We start from the raw sequence: 15,991 nt of genomic DNA on the forward strand, positions 1-15,991 counted from the left end.
TTAAATGATTAACCTATAGGTACTATGAGTTGCCATTAAAAAGCCAAGCCTCTCCTGATGTCTTTCCTGTCCCAGCCTAGTGTGAAGCCTTTAGGTGGCATCTACTTTCAATTCATCAAGATTTAAAAAGACAGCTTGATCCTTTTTGTCCAAGGCTTTCCCTGGGTCTTTCATGCCCCTGGGAAGGTCCTCCTAGCACATGGCAGGTGCATACTTCTCAGCATTTTTGTACATGCTGGGACACATTCCTCCTTTCCTGGGTACCTGGGGCAGGAGGGAGTTTGCTTTGTCTGCCTGTGGGGCGTGCCGTGACCAGCCCCTGCCTCCTCATTTGTGTCCTCCATGATACAGAAACGGTGAGCAAATTTCCTACCTAGAGGGTGTATCAGGAAACCCCCAATGAAATAAACAGAAATAGAGCAGGCAGTTTTTATAAAGCCCGAAACTCACAGAATTGGAAGTCTGAGTGACACAGATATGTTAACAGAATAACCCAACTGTTTCTCAACAATGGAAAGATGTGGAATCCAGACAGCAGTTTTTGCTTTTGTTTCTGCTATTAAGTGACTGCCCTCCATGTGATAAAATTGGAGAGGTGAACTGAGTTCTTCATTACAAATACAGCTGACTTTATTTCTTACTGAATTTTGATTCTGAACCAGGCACTGGGCTAAGTGCTTCGCAAACATAGTTTCCCTGACCCCTTCCGACAACTCTCTGAGGTGGGTGTTGGTGGTCCCATTTTACAGATGCAGACACTGAGATTCAGGAAAGTTAAGCAGCTTGCCAAATGCAACACAGCTAGAAGTGGCAGTACCAGAATGCTAACCAAGGCAATCTGACTTGGTTCACTTGGTTCTTGTGAGCCCCACAATGGAAGGGCTCTGTCCATTACTTGCTGACAAGAACAAGACCTCGAACATACACAGCACTCAAGAAATATCTGTTGATTGAAAAGGAATGAATAAATGACTCCCAAAGCTACTGAAATACGTATCTGAAATATAAGTACCGTGTCTCCTAAAAGTCCCTCTGCTTTTCCTTATAGTATTTTTCTTTCTTTCTTTCTTTTTTCTTTTTTTGCTAAAGTTTGACAGCCTCAGATATTTAGGAACCATTATAATAGTGGGGTGGGATAGGGCAGGGGTGATTTCTTGTAGTTCTTTAAGTCTATAAAAGTGACTGGAATCTAACTAAATATTGATTATAGATTTCAACAAAGTGGCTTAAATATTCAACACATTCATTTCATTAAATAAAGTGTAATCATCTGCAGCAAATTATTCTGAAACCATCAACACTTTTTTTTTTTTTACTTAGGGTTAAGGGAATTTCTTGTGATTACAATATTTTATACAGTTCACTTTCAAAATACGGCTTGATTGCACCATGATTTTCTGTGTCAGTTTTAAATTTTTGACACTTTATTTTTTTAAGATAAGATCTGTAACCTTAAGATATTCTCCTCCTGTTGTAATTTCTTGATTATCTCTTTGTTAATGTTATTTATGCTGCTCCTCTTATCTATTTACTTTTGCAATTGCAAAGTAATCCCAAATATTATTTTTCTGTCACTCTCTGCGTCCTTCTTTTGATACCAAAGGGCACAACTAATGATTCAAGATGAGTGTAGAGCAGAAAGAAATCTGGAAGACCTAATTTATAGTTTTATTTTCACCTTACAACTATTTCCCTTTCATTACTAGCAGCATAGATTTTATCTAAAAACAACATAGTGTTCAAACTCGTAGCTTCTAGTAGGTGCCACATAATAATAAATACTCATTAATGGTTATTATTATGCTTATATAATGATCACTTTAGAAAACATTCTAGTTCCATACTCTTAACTGTATTACAAGACAAATAAAGCTCCTCTTTTTTTTTTTTTTTTTTTTAAATCTCTAAGGGTGAAAGTTTTGGCTTGGGCAAAATACATTTTTCTGTTTTAATATGAAAATTACAAGTGTATGTGTACATACACATGCATATATTTTATATATACACACACACACACACACATATATGTCATAGTCCTACCCTATATGGACACCAATATTGTCCAAATAATAGAAAATGGGAAGCATACTTAGCTTCCTTGTATCTTCCTTTAAACTTTGATTTCTTTCCTCAAATACAGACCATTGGTCTGAAATCCCTTCATAACTTTTCTTTTTCTTGAGACGGATTTTCGCTCTTATCGCCAAGGTTGGAGTGCGGTTGTGTGATCTCGGCTCAATGCAACCTCCGCCTACCTGGTTCAAGTGATTCTTCTGCCTCAGCCTCCCAAATAGCTGGGAGTATAGACTCTCGCACCATACCCGGCTAGTTTTTGTATTTTTAGTAGACGTGGGGTTTCACCATGTTGGTCAGGCTGGTCCCAAACTCCTGACCTCAGGTGATCCACCCGCCTCGGCCTCCCAAAGTGCTGGGATTGCAGGCATGAGCCACTGCGCCCGGCCAAGCCACCACTCCCAGCCCCTCTCATGATTTTGACCAGAGGGTGCCTTTTTTTATCTTCTAAGATAAACATTGGAGAAAGGGAGGTGAATGAACACCGTTCAACTGCCTGCCCTGTGCCAGGTGCTGTCTGAGGCAAGGGGTGGGACAGGGCATGAGCCCTGCATGAGCAATCTTTCAGCAAATGAATTCACCTCAGCTCCATTGCCGTTTTTAGAGCGGCACCCTGGCCCTCGGATATGAAGAGTCCAGAAATAAAAACACAATAGGAGAATGATTTCAGCAATTTCAAAAGAAAAACCAGCTTATATCCAGCTGCCAGCTAGATAAAGTACCACTACAATTAGAACTATTTTCCTAGCAACTTCAAATATTGAAAATCATTAAAATGGTAATAATATTTAATGTTTAAAACAGGGATCTCCCAACTGATTAGATGGTGAAAATCTCACTCTTGTATAAAACAGACCAACCTGTATTCATTTTATATATATAAACTTTTATTATTTTAATTTTGAGAAATTCCAAGAGTCCTAAAAATATGACAATACCTGTAAAACCACTTAAATAGATGTTACTAATATTTTGTCATTTACTTCATCCTGTTTTTATTAATAAAAGAAAACATTACTAATGATATTGAGGTTTCTATACAACGTACCCCTCATACCATCTGCCCCCAGAAGCAATCACTGAATTTTGTATCATTCCAATCCACATTTATATTATTATATGCACATATATGAAATCATACTTTGCACAAACTTTCAAGATTTCAGGCGGGGGAATGAACTGCCCTCTGCCTTTCATACTTAAAACCCAGTCTTGTTCCCATAACCTTGTGCAAACCCAGTTACAATCCAGTTATTTCAAATTCTCTAAGCCGAAGTCCTTCGCCTTTTAAGTAGAGTTTTTGCTTGCAGGGAGCATATTTGCTCTCAATGCAGGGATAGGCTGAATGGAGTCCAAAGCGCTAGGGTTTCACATTTGTAAGTGATAAGAGGGGGAGGTGGTGACTTTCAGAGATCATGTTTCAAGTCCAGCCCTGGTTTTTATGTGTGTGGGAATGGACGCAAAGGAAAACACAGCTGAGCTGCATTGTAACTCTTCCTGTAGAACCTGTTCATGTCCAGGGTGAGTAAACTAGGGTAGAAATGTCTTCCTAAAACAGCCTCCGGTGAAATTCGTCCTTGGATTCAAAGCAACTTCCTAGGAAGTATCAGGCAAATCCCAACTGCCCTCCATTTTAGAAAGGTCTCTTTTCTGGGAAAATCTGCCACTGAGAACTTTGCCCTCCTCTCCCTGATGGGAGGAAGGAGTAGAGTTAGGGAGGTGTCACTCAGGAGAGTTGCTGATGTCAGTAGTGTGTCAGCCGTGGGAGGCTCAGTTTGTGAAATTGAGTTACACCTAAGTGTCTTATGAAACTCAGTTCAGAACTAACCGGAGCTGCCGTCTAGGAGGGGGGAGGTCGGAAGAACCCTGAGGTTTTCCCTCACATTTCTGTCCCATTTTTGGAACCTCTGGATTTAAAGAAATGAAAACCTCAAGTGTGTGGAGATTTTAAGAAGTAGGTATGTAACTTTATACTTTTATTAATTCTTCTTTGAACATGAGTGAGTGTTATAGTTACAGACAGCTATGTGTGCGGACCACGGAGGGCTGTGTTTTTAGGGTGTGCTGGTTTATTTCACTGTTTGGAATTGGGGGGTCCAGTCTGAACACTTTTTTCCCATGCCTGCATATGTATAGAAACCTTGAGCTCGTTTTGTTCCTTTACATGATGAGGTTTACATGTCTGTGAAAAGCCTGGGTTCCCGTATGTCAGGAAATGGTTTTGCTGACAGTACATTGCAGAGAAGTACTTATTGTATAGACTATTAAAAATAATCTTTTAAGATTCTTTGAACATAATTTTAAAATCCAGCTGAAGTCTAATAATATAATGAAACCTCTCTGCTGTTATTTCCTTAATCAAGTCTGGGGGCAGAGAAGAGGAATTTGACCATGAAGTCCAAGTTGACAGGACAAACCAAGGCTCAGGATAGTATAGTGTCTTATAAAGAGCTTAGGGAGCAGCCCAGAAAACATAGCAAGGCATCCTCAATGCTGTGAATGAGCTGCTTTCTATCAAATTATTTGGTTTTCAAATGCACATTGCTAGTAAAGTTTGTTCCTCCCAATCAAACTGACGGCACTGAGTGCAGCAATAGAGTATCAGTAGTGTGTATATCAGAGTGTACGGACATTGGGAGCTATGTTCAAAAACTGGAGGTTCTAGCTCAGAAACCAAGAAGAGACTCTGGTGTTCCCTCCTGCCCCTTCTCTGCCCCCAATTACTGGTGCTAGGTTTCTGCGGCATTTAGGGGAACTCTCTTCATAGGTAGGAAACTGGTATCTCAGAGAATCACCCCTGCATGGGGGTTCCATTTTACTTTCACTTTGCATTCTTTTGAAATTCAATCTCTGATGTTATTGAGCTATCCCTTTGAATATCTTTCCATTTAACTATGAAATCAACATCTTTGAGAAGGCTGGTGCTTACTGGAATCTGTGCAGATTTCCTTATTATATAGTTGAGTCAGAGGAAAAATATTATACATGTTCTTCCACAGATGGTTGGTTTTATTGTTCAAGGAAGATTTATTGGTGAGGTGAATCTTGTTTTTTTGAGATGGAGTCTCGCTCTGTCGCCCAGGCTGGAGTGCAGTGGCGCGATCTGGGCTCACTGCTACCTCCGCCTCCCGGGTTCACGTCATTCTCCTGCCTCAGCCTCCCGAGTAGCTGGGACTACAGGTGCCCGCCACCACGCCCGGCTAATTTTTTGTGTGTTTTTAGTAGAGACAGGGTTTCACCGTGTTAGCCAGGATGGTCTCGATCTCCTGACCTCACGATCCGCCTGCCTCGGCCTCCCAAAGTGCTGGGATTACAGGTGTGAGCCACTGCGCCTGGCCGAGGTAAATCTTAATAGTTAAAGATTGCTGCCAGAAGAAGGCATAAAATGGTTTCAGGTCATAGTTGATTTGTAAAAAGGCTGAATCACATATTCATGTTTCATCGTATCAGTGTACCTTCTTGGAGCTTATAATTGTTTGATTATTAAGCTGATTTATAGACTTAGTAAAAATAAGAATAAATAACACTTCCTGGCTTTTCTGTTTTCTTTAGTTATTCCAATGGAAACAGCTGGAGAACTTATATTTCCGTGAGAAAAAATTTGCTGTTGAAGTTCATGATCCACGAAGGTGAGGATCAAATACTTTTCTCTGTATGACCCAGTTACAAATAATGCTGCTATCAACATTTGTGTACAAGTTTTTATATGAACGTATGTTTTCATTTCTCTTGGGTATATACCTAGGAATGGAATTGCTGGGTCAAATGGTAACTATCTTTAACCCTTTGAGGAACAGCAAGGCTGCTTTTCAAAGTGCTGCACCATTTTACATCCCAAGCAGCAGTATATGTGGTTCCAATGCCGACACATCCTCACCGACACTTGTTATTTTTAGTTTTGTGTGCATGTATAGTTTATGCCATCCTAGTGGGTTGAAGTGGTACCTTCTTGTGGTTTTGATTTGCACGTCCCTCATGACTAATGATGGCTGAGCATCTTTTCATGTGCTGCTTAGCTATTCCTATATCTTTAGTAGAGAAATGTCTATTCAGATCTTTTGCTCATTTAAAATGTTGGTGTTCTTGGTCATTAAAAAAAAAAAAAAAGCCAAATTACCAACATGAACTGAAGTCAGGTTGTGGGTTCTCAAATATCTTAGGAGAAATCCCGCCCCCCGCCCCCGCCCCCAACCGCCAAGACAGAGTCTTACTCTGTCACCCAGACTGCAGTGCAGTGGCGCAGTCTTGGCTCACTGCAACCTCCACCTCCCAGGGTCAAGTGATGCTCATGCCTCAGCCTCCCAAGTAGCTGGGAGTACAGGCATGCACCACCACGCCAAGCTAATTTTTGTATTTTTAGTAGAGACGGGCTTTCACCATGTTGGCCAGGCTGGTCTCAAACTCCTGACCTCAGGTGATCCGCCCGTCTTGGCCTCCCAAAGTGCTGAGCCATGGCGCCCGGCCTTAAGAGAAATTCTTAATCAGTCCTTAGTGGGTACTTTTCAGTCCCAAGATGGTTATGGATGTTTAGAGGCCAGAGGGATGGGAGGAAATACCTGTGATAAAAAGGTGACCTGAAGAGATAAGCCAAATTCCTACAAAGAACATTAGTACCACGTCACACACACACAGTCTGTCTGCCTCTTGCCTGTTCTCTCTCTCTTTCTCTCTCTCTCTCTCTCTCTCACTTCCCCTCCCTCCCTTCTCCCCCCTGCCCCTCTCCCCCTCTCCCTCCTCCTTTCTCCTCCCCCCTCCCCTTTCCTCTTTCCATCTGGTGTACAAGCAGCACTCTGGACAGTTTTGGACTTGCATATTTTCAGCCATTATCATTAAGTGCATTCTCTGATAATGTCAGAACCGGCCAAATCTACCTAGATCTGAAATGCTCTTTTACCTTGAATTAGGTACTCATCCCATACTTGGTTGCTGTATCTTTAAAATCTTATCCCATTTATTCCTTACCACTTGTGATAGCTACACATCCTTAGAGTTTCTAACTAAATGTTTTTGTATAATCTCTAATTTGACTGATTCTTTATCAGCTTTTGAGTTCATGTGTATGTGTTTTTGAACATGCTGTTTATCCAGAAAGAGATTACTTAGGTCTGGTTTTGCTGTAAAAGGAGAAAATCAGAAACTTGGTCCCCATTTGCATAAGAGTTTTTGCAACAGAAGACAGGTAAGAGGAACATGCCTTGTTACAATGCTGCTCGCAGGGTACGTTTTGCATCATGCTGGGCCAGAGGGGAATTATTTGAGTGCTTTCTTTAATCTTTCAGGATTTCAGTTTCAAGAAGAACCTTTGGGCAAAGTGGCCTGTTTGTGCAAACATGGTATGCTAACTCTTCTCTCATCAAGTCCATTTGGGTAATGGCAATTAGTCAGCATCAGTTTTACTTGGACCGGAAGCAAAGCAAAGTAAGTAACTGGCATCATTTCTATAGGGACAGATTCCCCTTTTGCATTCTGTTCAGAAGATAAGCCTTCTCACAAAAGATGCAAGCACATATATTTTTGCTCTCTGAGATTTTTTTGTGTTTAACTTCCAACTATTTCCGTTTTTTTATATATTTAAATGATGGGCAATATATAAGCTGCTTTGAAAGTTGTAAGACTGGCCAACTTTTTGGCATGCACGTTTGTATATACTGGTGACCCTGCTGGCTGTGATGTTGCCGGTGACACTTTAAAGTTAGTAACTGAACTGCACCATGAGAAAATCATGTATAGTTATTAAAACATTTTAACTACTTGTGGGGCTTTTGTTTTGTTTTGTTTTGTTTTTTGGTCTGAAGAATGTCACTTGAATATGCGAAAATTCTAAATTATCCTCTGTGTTGATATTTTTATTGTATGTTAACTTAATTGTTTTATTAATCTGAAGTATGTTTGAGTTAATTCTGTTTCATTGTTGTATACCTCTTAGGCAAAAATTCCTTCAGCCAGGAGTTTAGACGAGATTGCAATGGATTTGACAGATACAGGAACACAAAGGGCCTCCAAGCTGGTGACACTGGAGGGGAAAAGTCAGTTCATCATGGCAAGCAATGGCAGTTTAATCTCCTCAGGTAACATCTTGGGATTAGAGAACATGCAAGCCATCTTTATTTTGTTTGTTTTTTTGGTCATAAACCACTTCTAAATTCATCTTTTAGTCCATTATTTTGGGAATAAATAAGTATGTCAATAAATATGTATGCAACAACTTTGAATAAAATTTTAAGGCTAATTTTTTAAAGAATATGTAGAAAGTCAAATTACAAATAGCTGGTGCGTGTAATATGAGATGCAAGGATGGTGAGTACCTAGGTGTGGCTTGAAAGAACATTTTCCACAGCAGCTGCTTTTTCCAGCATTTAGTTTTTGATACAGATTGTCTAATTCTCCGTGCAATATAAAATGCTATACAAACATGATTACAAGCACACCCCTCAAATGTGATAGCTTCCCCTAAGCCCTTCCTCTGTAAAAATTCTGGAATCTCTTATCATTAAGTGTATGTAACTTTACTAAAATGATTCGTCCCATCTAAATCTCACTGTCAATTTGTGACTCTGAAGCATGACCTTCCTTCACACAGATTTTTCTTTTCCTTGCTTGCTTACTTTGTAAAAGAACACTTGAAACAACTCTTCAAGGACCATCTTACCTTCTCTTCTGCTCAGAAAAATGAAATTTTTCCTTGGGTGTGTCTGGGTCGTTAAGCATTTTATCATTACCCCCAAAATGACTGAGCCAGGATGCAAAAAGGCACATTTTGTTACCAGGTTCTGTTTGATGCCCAGAAGAATGAGAAAATGTTTTCCAGTTTCCTTTTATTATGTTGAGAAACAAGGAGAAAAGAAATAAACTACCATTTAATAGCAGCTTTAGCTTAAAAATCCTTTGTCCCTTAGAAAGGAAGGAAATATCCCTTATATAAACCTTCCCTGCCCTTTCCTCATCCCCTAGGTTCTCAAGACTCAGAAGTTAGTGAGGAGCAAAAGAGAGAAAAAATCCTTGAACTAAAGAAGAAGGAGAAACTATTACAAGAAAAACTTCTGAAAAAAGTTGAAGAACTTAAGAAGATCTGTTTGCGAGAGGCTGTGAGTCTGCTTTTTTGGGCTCATCAAATTGTGCTTGACAACTTTGGCCAGTGTCAATTATCTGCTCTGATTCTGTCCTGTTTTACAGGAGCTCACAGGCAAAATGCCAAAGGAGTATCCCCTGAACATAGGTGAGAAGCCTCCTCAGGTCAGAAGACGTGTGGGTACTGCGTTCAAATTAGATGACAACTTGCTGCCGAGTGAAGAGGTACGAACAATGCCTCTGAGCCTTTCAATTAATCGTAAGACAGGAAAGCTGTCTGAGTGTAGCGGACTTTTTCCTTTGGTTTTTGAGTCTCTGCTGTATGTTATCTCACCAGTACAGATGAATCGTGTAGACCAAATTGAACTCTTTCTTTCATGCCTACTCCAGTCAAAATTGAGTTATTTCTCGCTACTTTACTCCCCAAATCATACACAGGCATTCAGTGAACTCCAAATGTTTCTCATTTGAGAGTCAGTATTATAAGAATTAAGAACACCACCATTAGGTTTGTTTACTTAAAACTAAATAATAGCCTTTGTCAAATAGTTTAGCCTCTCTAAAGTCTCATTTCTCAGGCCTCAGTTTTCCTCATCTGTAAAATGGGGGTAATGATTGGACTTCCCTCCAAGGGATCCAATGAGTATTAAATGAGATAATACATGCACAGCACTGAGCTACAATCAAGTTAAAATATTTGTTAGCCAATATAGAATGTATAATACTTTCTCATTTACATGTCACCAGCCGATATGACCATATCTGTGTTTCTTGTAGAAATTTGACCATCTTAGCTTTAGAAAATTGTATCTGTTTTCATCTTTGGAAATCTTTGCTATTTATTGAGTGCTCACTGTGTACCCATCTCTGAGCTAAGCAATGTACATATATTATCTCATTTAATCCTCATCCTACTTTCATAAGGTAGGTGTTATCTTCATTTTACAAATGAAAAAAACTGAAGCATTAAAAGATGAAGCTGTTTATCCAGGGTCATGCAACCAGAAATTACCAGGAAGAAGATCAAACCCAAATTTATCTGTCTCTAAAGCTATGCATATGAATATAACCTTCTGCATCCATGAGCTTTGAGTTAAGAATATATCCGTGAAAACTGTGATCTTCTCCCAACCAACTGAATGAATGAAAGGCCATTCCCTTCCTTGAAAAGGGAAGAGGTTTGGACTAATGAGAAGTTCAAGCTAAGATGGGTAAAGGAAAGTGTTTGACAAGGATGTCTATGCAGTAAAACTTGGGAAGATAGTGTTCTCAAAGAACATCTGATTCAAGAAAGTACACGGGAAGTTTTATTACACAATGCATGTAAGAGTTGATCATATGTGTCCATAAAAATAAAACTATCACTGTATAAATGCAGGATCCTGCTTTGCAAGAACTGGAGAGTAATTTTCTAATACAACAAAAGCTGGTGGAAGCTGCAAAGAAACTTGCCAATGAGCCAGACCTTTGTAAAACTGTGAAGAAAAAGCGAAAGCAAGATTACACAGATGCGATGAAAAAGCTTCAGGAGATTGAAAATGCAATAAACGAATACCGAATTAGGTGTGGAAAGAAACCCAGCCAGAAAGCAACAGTGTTACCAGGTTAGTAATAAGTAAGGGTTTTTTTTTGAGTCCTCTACTCAGTACTTAATGATATGTAGCATTTGCAAACCAGTTACCAGTTAATTTGATGAGAGACAGAAGGAAAAACCAGGTGTTCAAAACTAAGTTTTCTTTTTTATTTGGAGACAGAGTTTCACTCTTGTTGCCCAGGCTGGAGTGCAATGGGGCAATCTCGGCTCACTGCAACCTCCACCTCCCGGGTTCAAGTGATTGTCCTGCCTCAGCCTCCCAAGTAGCTGGGGTTATAAGCATGCGCCACCACACCCAGCTAATTTTGTATTTTTGGTAGAGACAGGGTTTCACCATCTTGGTCAGGCTGGTCTCAAACTCCTGATCTCAGGTGATCCACCGTCCTCAGCCTCGCAAAGTGCTGGGATTACAGGCATGAGCCACTGCGCCTGACAAACTAAGTTTCTTAGGATAAAAATTGTTTGGAATTTCAGTTTTATAAGTATGTAAACTTGATTTAAAATTTCTGTGATTTATGAAGGCTATTTAAAGATATGGGCAGCATGAGCACGGCACCCCACACCTATAATCCCAGCACTTTGGGAGGCTGAGGTGACCGGATCCCTTGAGCTAAGGAGTTTGAGACCACCCTGGGAAGCATGGTGAAACACCTTCTCTTCAAAAAATATTTTAAAAATTAGCCAGGCATGGTGGTGCATACCTGCAGTCCCAGCCACATGGGAGGCTGAAATGGGAGGATCATTTGAGCCCAGGCAATCGAGGCTGCAGTGAACTATGATTGCACCACTGCACTCCAGCATGGGTGACAGGGCAAGACCCTGTCTCAAAAAAAAAAAAAAAAGTGAACAAAATTAAAAAATAAAGATAAGGGCAAATGGTCATGATATAACATGAAATGCAGAAAAGCCAGATATAAAATTGTTACCACAACATGATCCCAATTTTTTAGAAATATGCACATGCAAAGACTGGCCAAGAAATATTTCAAAATACTAACAGTTGTGGGATTTCAAGTAACTTAATTTTCTTCTTAATATTATTCTGTATTTTCCAAGTTCTCAACATTATGTATTTATGACTTTCATTTTCAGAAAAAAAGTAAACTGAGAAATCCCAGGTAGATTTAAAGTCCCATTGACCTTACATGTTTATTGGCATGGTTTTCAGCCTGGTGATTGAAATATGATTGTATTTCTTTGATTCTAAGACATTTTTTCCTTTACATTTTAACATCTATGAAATTGGGATAGTTTTGGGTTTTTTTGTTTGTCTGTTTTTGTTTTTGTTTTTTTGAGACAGGATCTCTCTGTGGCCCAAGCTGGAGTGCAGTGGTACCATCAAAGCTCACTGCAGCCTCGACTTCCTGGGCTCAGGTGATCCTCCTACCTCAGCCTCCCTAGCAGCTGGGACTATAGGCACGCACCACCATGCCCGGCTAATGTTTTGTAGACACGGGGTTTCACCATGTTGCCCAGGCTGGTCTCAAACTCCTGAGCTCAAGCAGTCCTCCCACCTCAGCCTCCCAAACTGCCAGGATTGCAGGTGTGAGCCACCACGCCCAGCCTTGGGATAGTTCTTAACACACTAGATGGTGTATTACAGTCATATTTGGCAGTACCTTTTAAATTATTTTTTGCTGGTACTTAAAATATGTATCTTAGATTTGATGAAATAAGGTGAGTGAGTTTAGAATATAATTGGGTGTAGAGCATATGATTTACAAAGCAGACATGGCTTTTGGAAAGGGAATGTACAGCATCAACACACAAGTGTTAGTCCACTACAGCTGGTGAATGTAGAGTAGCTTTGGTTGAATGTGAAATCCAGGTGGCCTTTGGGGTGGTTAATTTCTGGACCTACAGATATGGGTGATTAGCATTGTGCTTAACTTCATGGCCATTTGCTACGACCCATTCATCCTCAAACTGTGCAAAATTCAAATGTTCTCCTTTACAGTGAAAGTATGCCTAACAGCTGACTATACTGGCACCTTGCCTTTAAGCTCCACTGTGTGTCTAATAGAGATAGTTCACTTGTCTCTGTTACAGATTAACATTAGAGATTGGTTGGAGAGCTTCCCTTCATAATGGTTTTGAAGTTTACATTGAAGGATTATATTTGCCTAGAACCTCGTGCCAAAACACTCAACTGAATATGGAATGATTTGCAAATGCAGATCAACACATCTGAGATACTTCTCTTTACTGAATACATTTTTTTGTTTGTTTTTATTTTTTGTTTTTTTTTTCTTTTGAGACAGAGCTCTCTCTGCTGCCCAGGTTGGAGTGCGGTGGCATGATCTCAGCTCACTGCAACCTCCACCTCCCAGGTTCAAGCAATTCTCCTGCCTCAGCCTCCCAAATAGCTGTGATTACAGGCATGCACCACCATTCTTGGCTAATTTTTGTATTTTTAGTAGAGACAGGATTTCACTATGTTGGCCAGGCTGGTCTCAAATTCCTGACACTCAAGTGATCTGCCAACCTCGGCCTCTCAAAGTGCTGAGATTACAGGCGTGAGGCACTGCCCCTGGCCACGTTATTTAACATTTGAGGGATACCAGCAATAGTCAGAGTGTTATGGCCATTGCCAACCAGAACGCAGTGTCTAGTTAACTAAAGATTTAAGTCTAGCTAACATTTACTGAGCATTTGTCATGTAATGCTGGGAGCTGGGCTAGGGGCTTTACATCCGTTATTCTAACGCCTCACCCCAGCACTACGTGATACGTACTGTTGTTATCCCCATCGTGGGGTTGAGCCAGGTGATACTTAGAGATTAAGTAATTTGCCCAAGGCCTCATAGTCGACAAATGGCAAAACCAAGACTTAAACCTAATTCAGTGGTTCTCAACCAGGGAGGCTGGAAATCCTATAATGCACAGGACAGCTCCCCAGGACAAAGGATTATCCAGTTCAAAATGTCAGTAGTGCCACTGTTGAAAAACCTGTTGAAAAGCTTGGCCAGTCATAATGGTTCACACCTTTAATCCCAGTACTTTGGGAGGCCTAGGTAGGCAGGTCACTTGAGCCCAGGAGTTCAAGACCAGCCTGGCCAAATGGTGATACCTTATCTTTATTGAAAATCCAAAAAATTAGCCAGGCGTGGTGCTGCATATCTGTAATCTCAGCTACTCAGGAGGCTGAGTCGGGGGAGGATTGCTTAAGCCCAGGAGGTTGAGGCTGCAGTGAGCCACAATCGCAGCATTGCACTCCAGCCTGGGCAACAGAATGAGACCCTGTCCCAAAAACAAACAAGAAAAAAAAAAAAAAAGAAAGAAAAGACCCTTTCTTTCCGGGAGGGGTCAAAAGCCAAGTTATATTAAGAGTAGATTCTCAAATGAGGATTCAAATGTGTTTTATTTAACATTTAGCATTTATGATAAGAATGGCATAATTTTTCTTTCCAGTTTGTTGGTCGTAAGCACTAAATATGTAGGTAAAGTTTTGTTCCAGTGTAGAAGAAACACCGAAAACTAGTCTAAAACCAGCACTCCCTTGAAGTCTGTTCCATTTTAAGAAATAATCTAATATTTGTACAATATGTAAAATGTTTTGATTTTTGTTAGTATATGAGTCAGTTCTTACTACGGTAGTTAATTATTCTCAATGCGCTGTAATTAATTACATTTATTTAAATGAAAATAAAATGCACTGCATTGAAAATTGTTTCTCTAAGCCCCTCTAATTATATAAATGCACAATTATACTAAAGGCAGTTATTTTTATTCACAGAAGACATAATCCCCTCAGAGAGTAGCTCTTTGTCTGACACCACCACCTATGATGATCGTAAGTGGCTCTTCCTTTTTTGGTTTAAAAATGTTAGATATTCTGAAATAATTAAGATAATTTTCTTAGTTAAGTAAGGCCTATTTGTTTTTCTTTTGAGAAAAAGTAGAATAAACTAACTTACATTTTTGCAAAATGGTTGGGAAAGGAAGTGTATGATTAACACCTACTCAGGTTAACTCAGCATTAATAACAGCACCGCAAAAATCACATGACCTCAGGAAATCAGAATGCCCTCAAAGGAGTATCTGAGTCTCTCAGTAAGGACTTTAAGGCTCTCTAAAGTGTTTCTTAACTTTTTATTTTGAAGTAAACATAGACTCATGGAGAGTTGTATAACTAATACAAAGATTCCTTCACCCAGCTTTTCCCAATGGTGACATCTTATATATCTGGAGTCCAATATCAAAACCAGGATATTAGATTGTACACATTATCACTGTATTCATCACAATATGAAATAAAATCATTGTATGTTTTACAATATGAAATAAACTTTCATGTTCTAGCTAAAGGAAAGTTTATTTTACTTAGGAAGAAGGGCACAGTTAGACATTGGGCTACCTGTCATTTTGTTGTTTCATAGAGGCAGGCTGTATTGATTGTAATGGCCTGTATTTGTTCAATACATTTCTTTTCTCTCTTTTTTTTTTTTTTTTTTTTTGAGAGGGAGTTTCGCTCTTGTTGCCCAGGCTAGAGTGCAATGGTGCGATCTCAGCTCACTGCAACCTCCGCCTCCCAGGTTCAAGCAGTTCTCCTGCCTCAGCCTCCCGAGTAGCTGGGATTACAGGCGTTAGGCACCACTCCCAGCTAATTTTTATATTTTTAGTAGAGATGGGGTTTCACCATATTGGTCAGGCTAGTCTCGAACTCCTGACCTCAGGTGATCTGCCTGCCTCAGCCTCCCAAAGTGCCAGGATTACAGGCGTGAGCTACCGCGCCCAGCCGTTCAATACAGTTCATTATAGAATGGGTTTACTATCAACTAATAGAGTGTTTCTTTGTCATCACTTGTACTTAATCATGACTGAGTTGGCAGTCTCTGTGGTATGACTTGAAGAATTCCAGGAAACCACACCCCCACTGCTTTATCTTCTCCAAGTTTTATGGTGCATAAAATTTCACCACTGCAGAATTCTTCATGTGAGCTGATGTTTGGTCATGCTTGCCATCCCTCTTTGAAAATGTAAATATCAGTGGGAAACATAACAAGCCTCTAATAATGCAGCATAAGTCAGTTTCCTTACTTTCAATGACAGGATAAGCCTTTGGCCAAAGAGGCCTAAAAACTTTAAAAGTAAAGGAGAACAAAAATGATCCAGGCCAACTTCCCCTTGGTTCACACTGGGGGTTTTCTTTAATATAGCTTTTTAAAAGCTGCAGTATTACCCATTCTCCTTGAGTGATTTACTCACTCAGAGTGACACCTGTTGAATTTGGCAAAAGATGGTTCAGGTCCCAGAA

The 15,991-nt window shown here is 39.9% G+C and overlaps 1 protein-coding gene across 4 annotated transcripts in view; it reads left to right on the forward strand.

Moving 5' to 3' along the window:
- FRMD4B (FERM domain containing 4B) overlaps positions 1–15,991 on the forward strand; it is a 372,375-nt gene that overhangs the window by 337,142 nt on the left and 19,242 nt on the right. For all 4 annotated transcript variants that reach the window (XM_054481543.2, XM_054481540.2, XM_054481542.2 and 1 more), the window contains 7 exons: positions 5,626–5,702; positions 7,353–7,491; positions 8,000–8,141; positions 9,025–9,158; positions 9,247–9,366; positions 10,520–10,745; positions 14,471–14,527. In XM_054481543.2, the coding sequence (XP_054337518.1) occupies positions 5,626–5,702; positions 7,353–7,491; positions 8,000–8,141; positions 9,025–9,158; positions 9,247–9,366; positions 10,520–10,745; positions 14,471–14,527 (895 nt within the window). The remainder of the gene's footprint in view (positions 1–5,625; positions 5,703–7,352; positions 7,492–7,999; positions 8,142–9,024; positions 9,159–9,246; positions 9,367–10,519; positions 10,746–14,470; positions 14,528–15,991) is intronic.

Source organism: Pongo pygmaeus, chromosome 2 (assembly GCF_028885625.2).
Source record: "Pongo pygmaeus isolate AG05252 chromosome 2, NHGRI_mPonPyg2-v2.0_pri, whole genome shotgun sequence".
Lineage (NCBI taxonomy): Eukaryota > Metazoa > Chordata > Mammalia > Primates > Hominidae > Pongo > Pongo pygmaeus.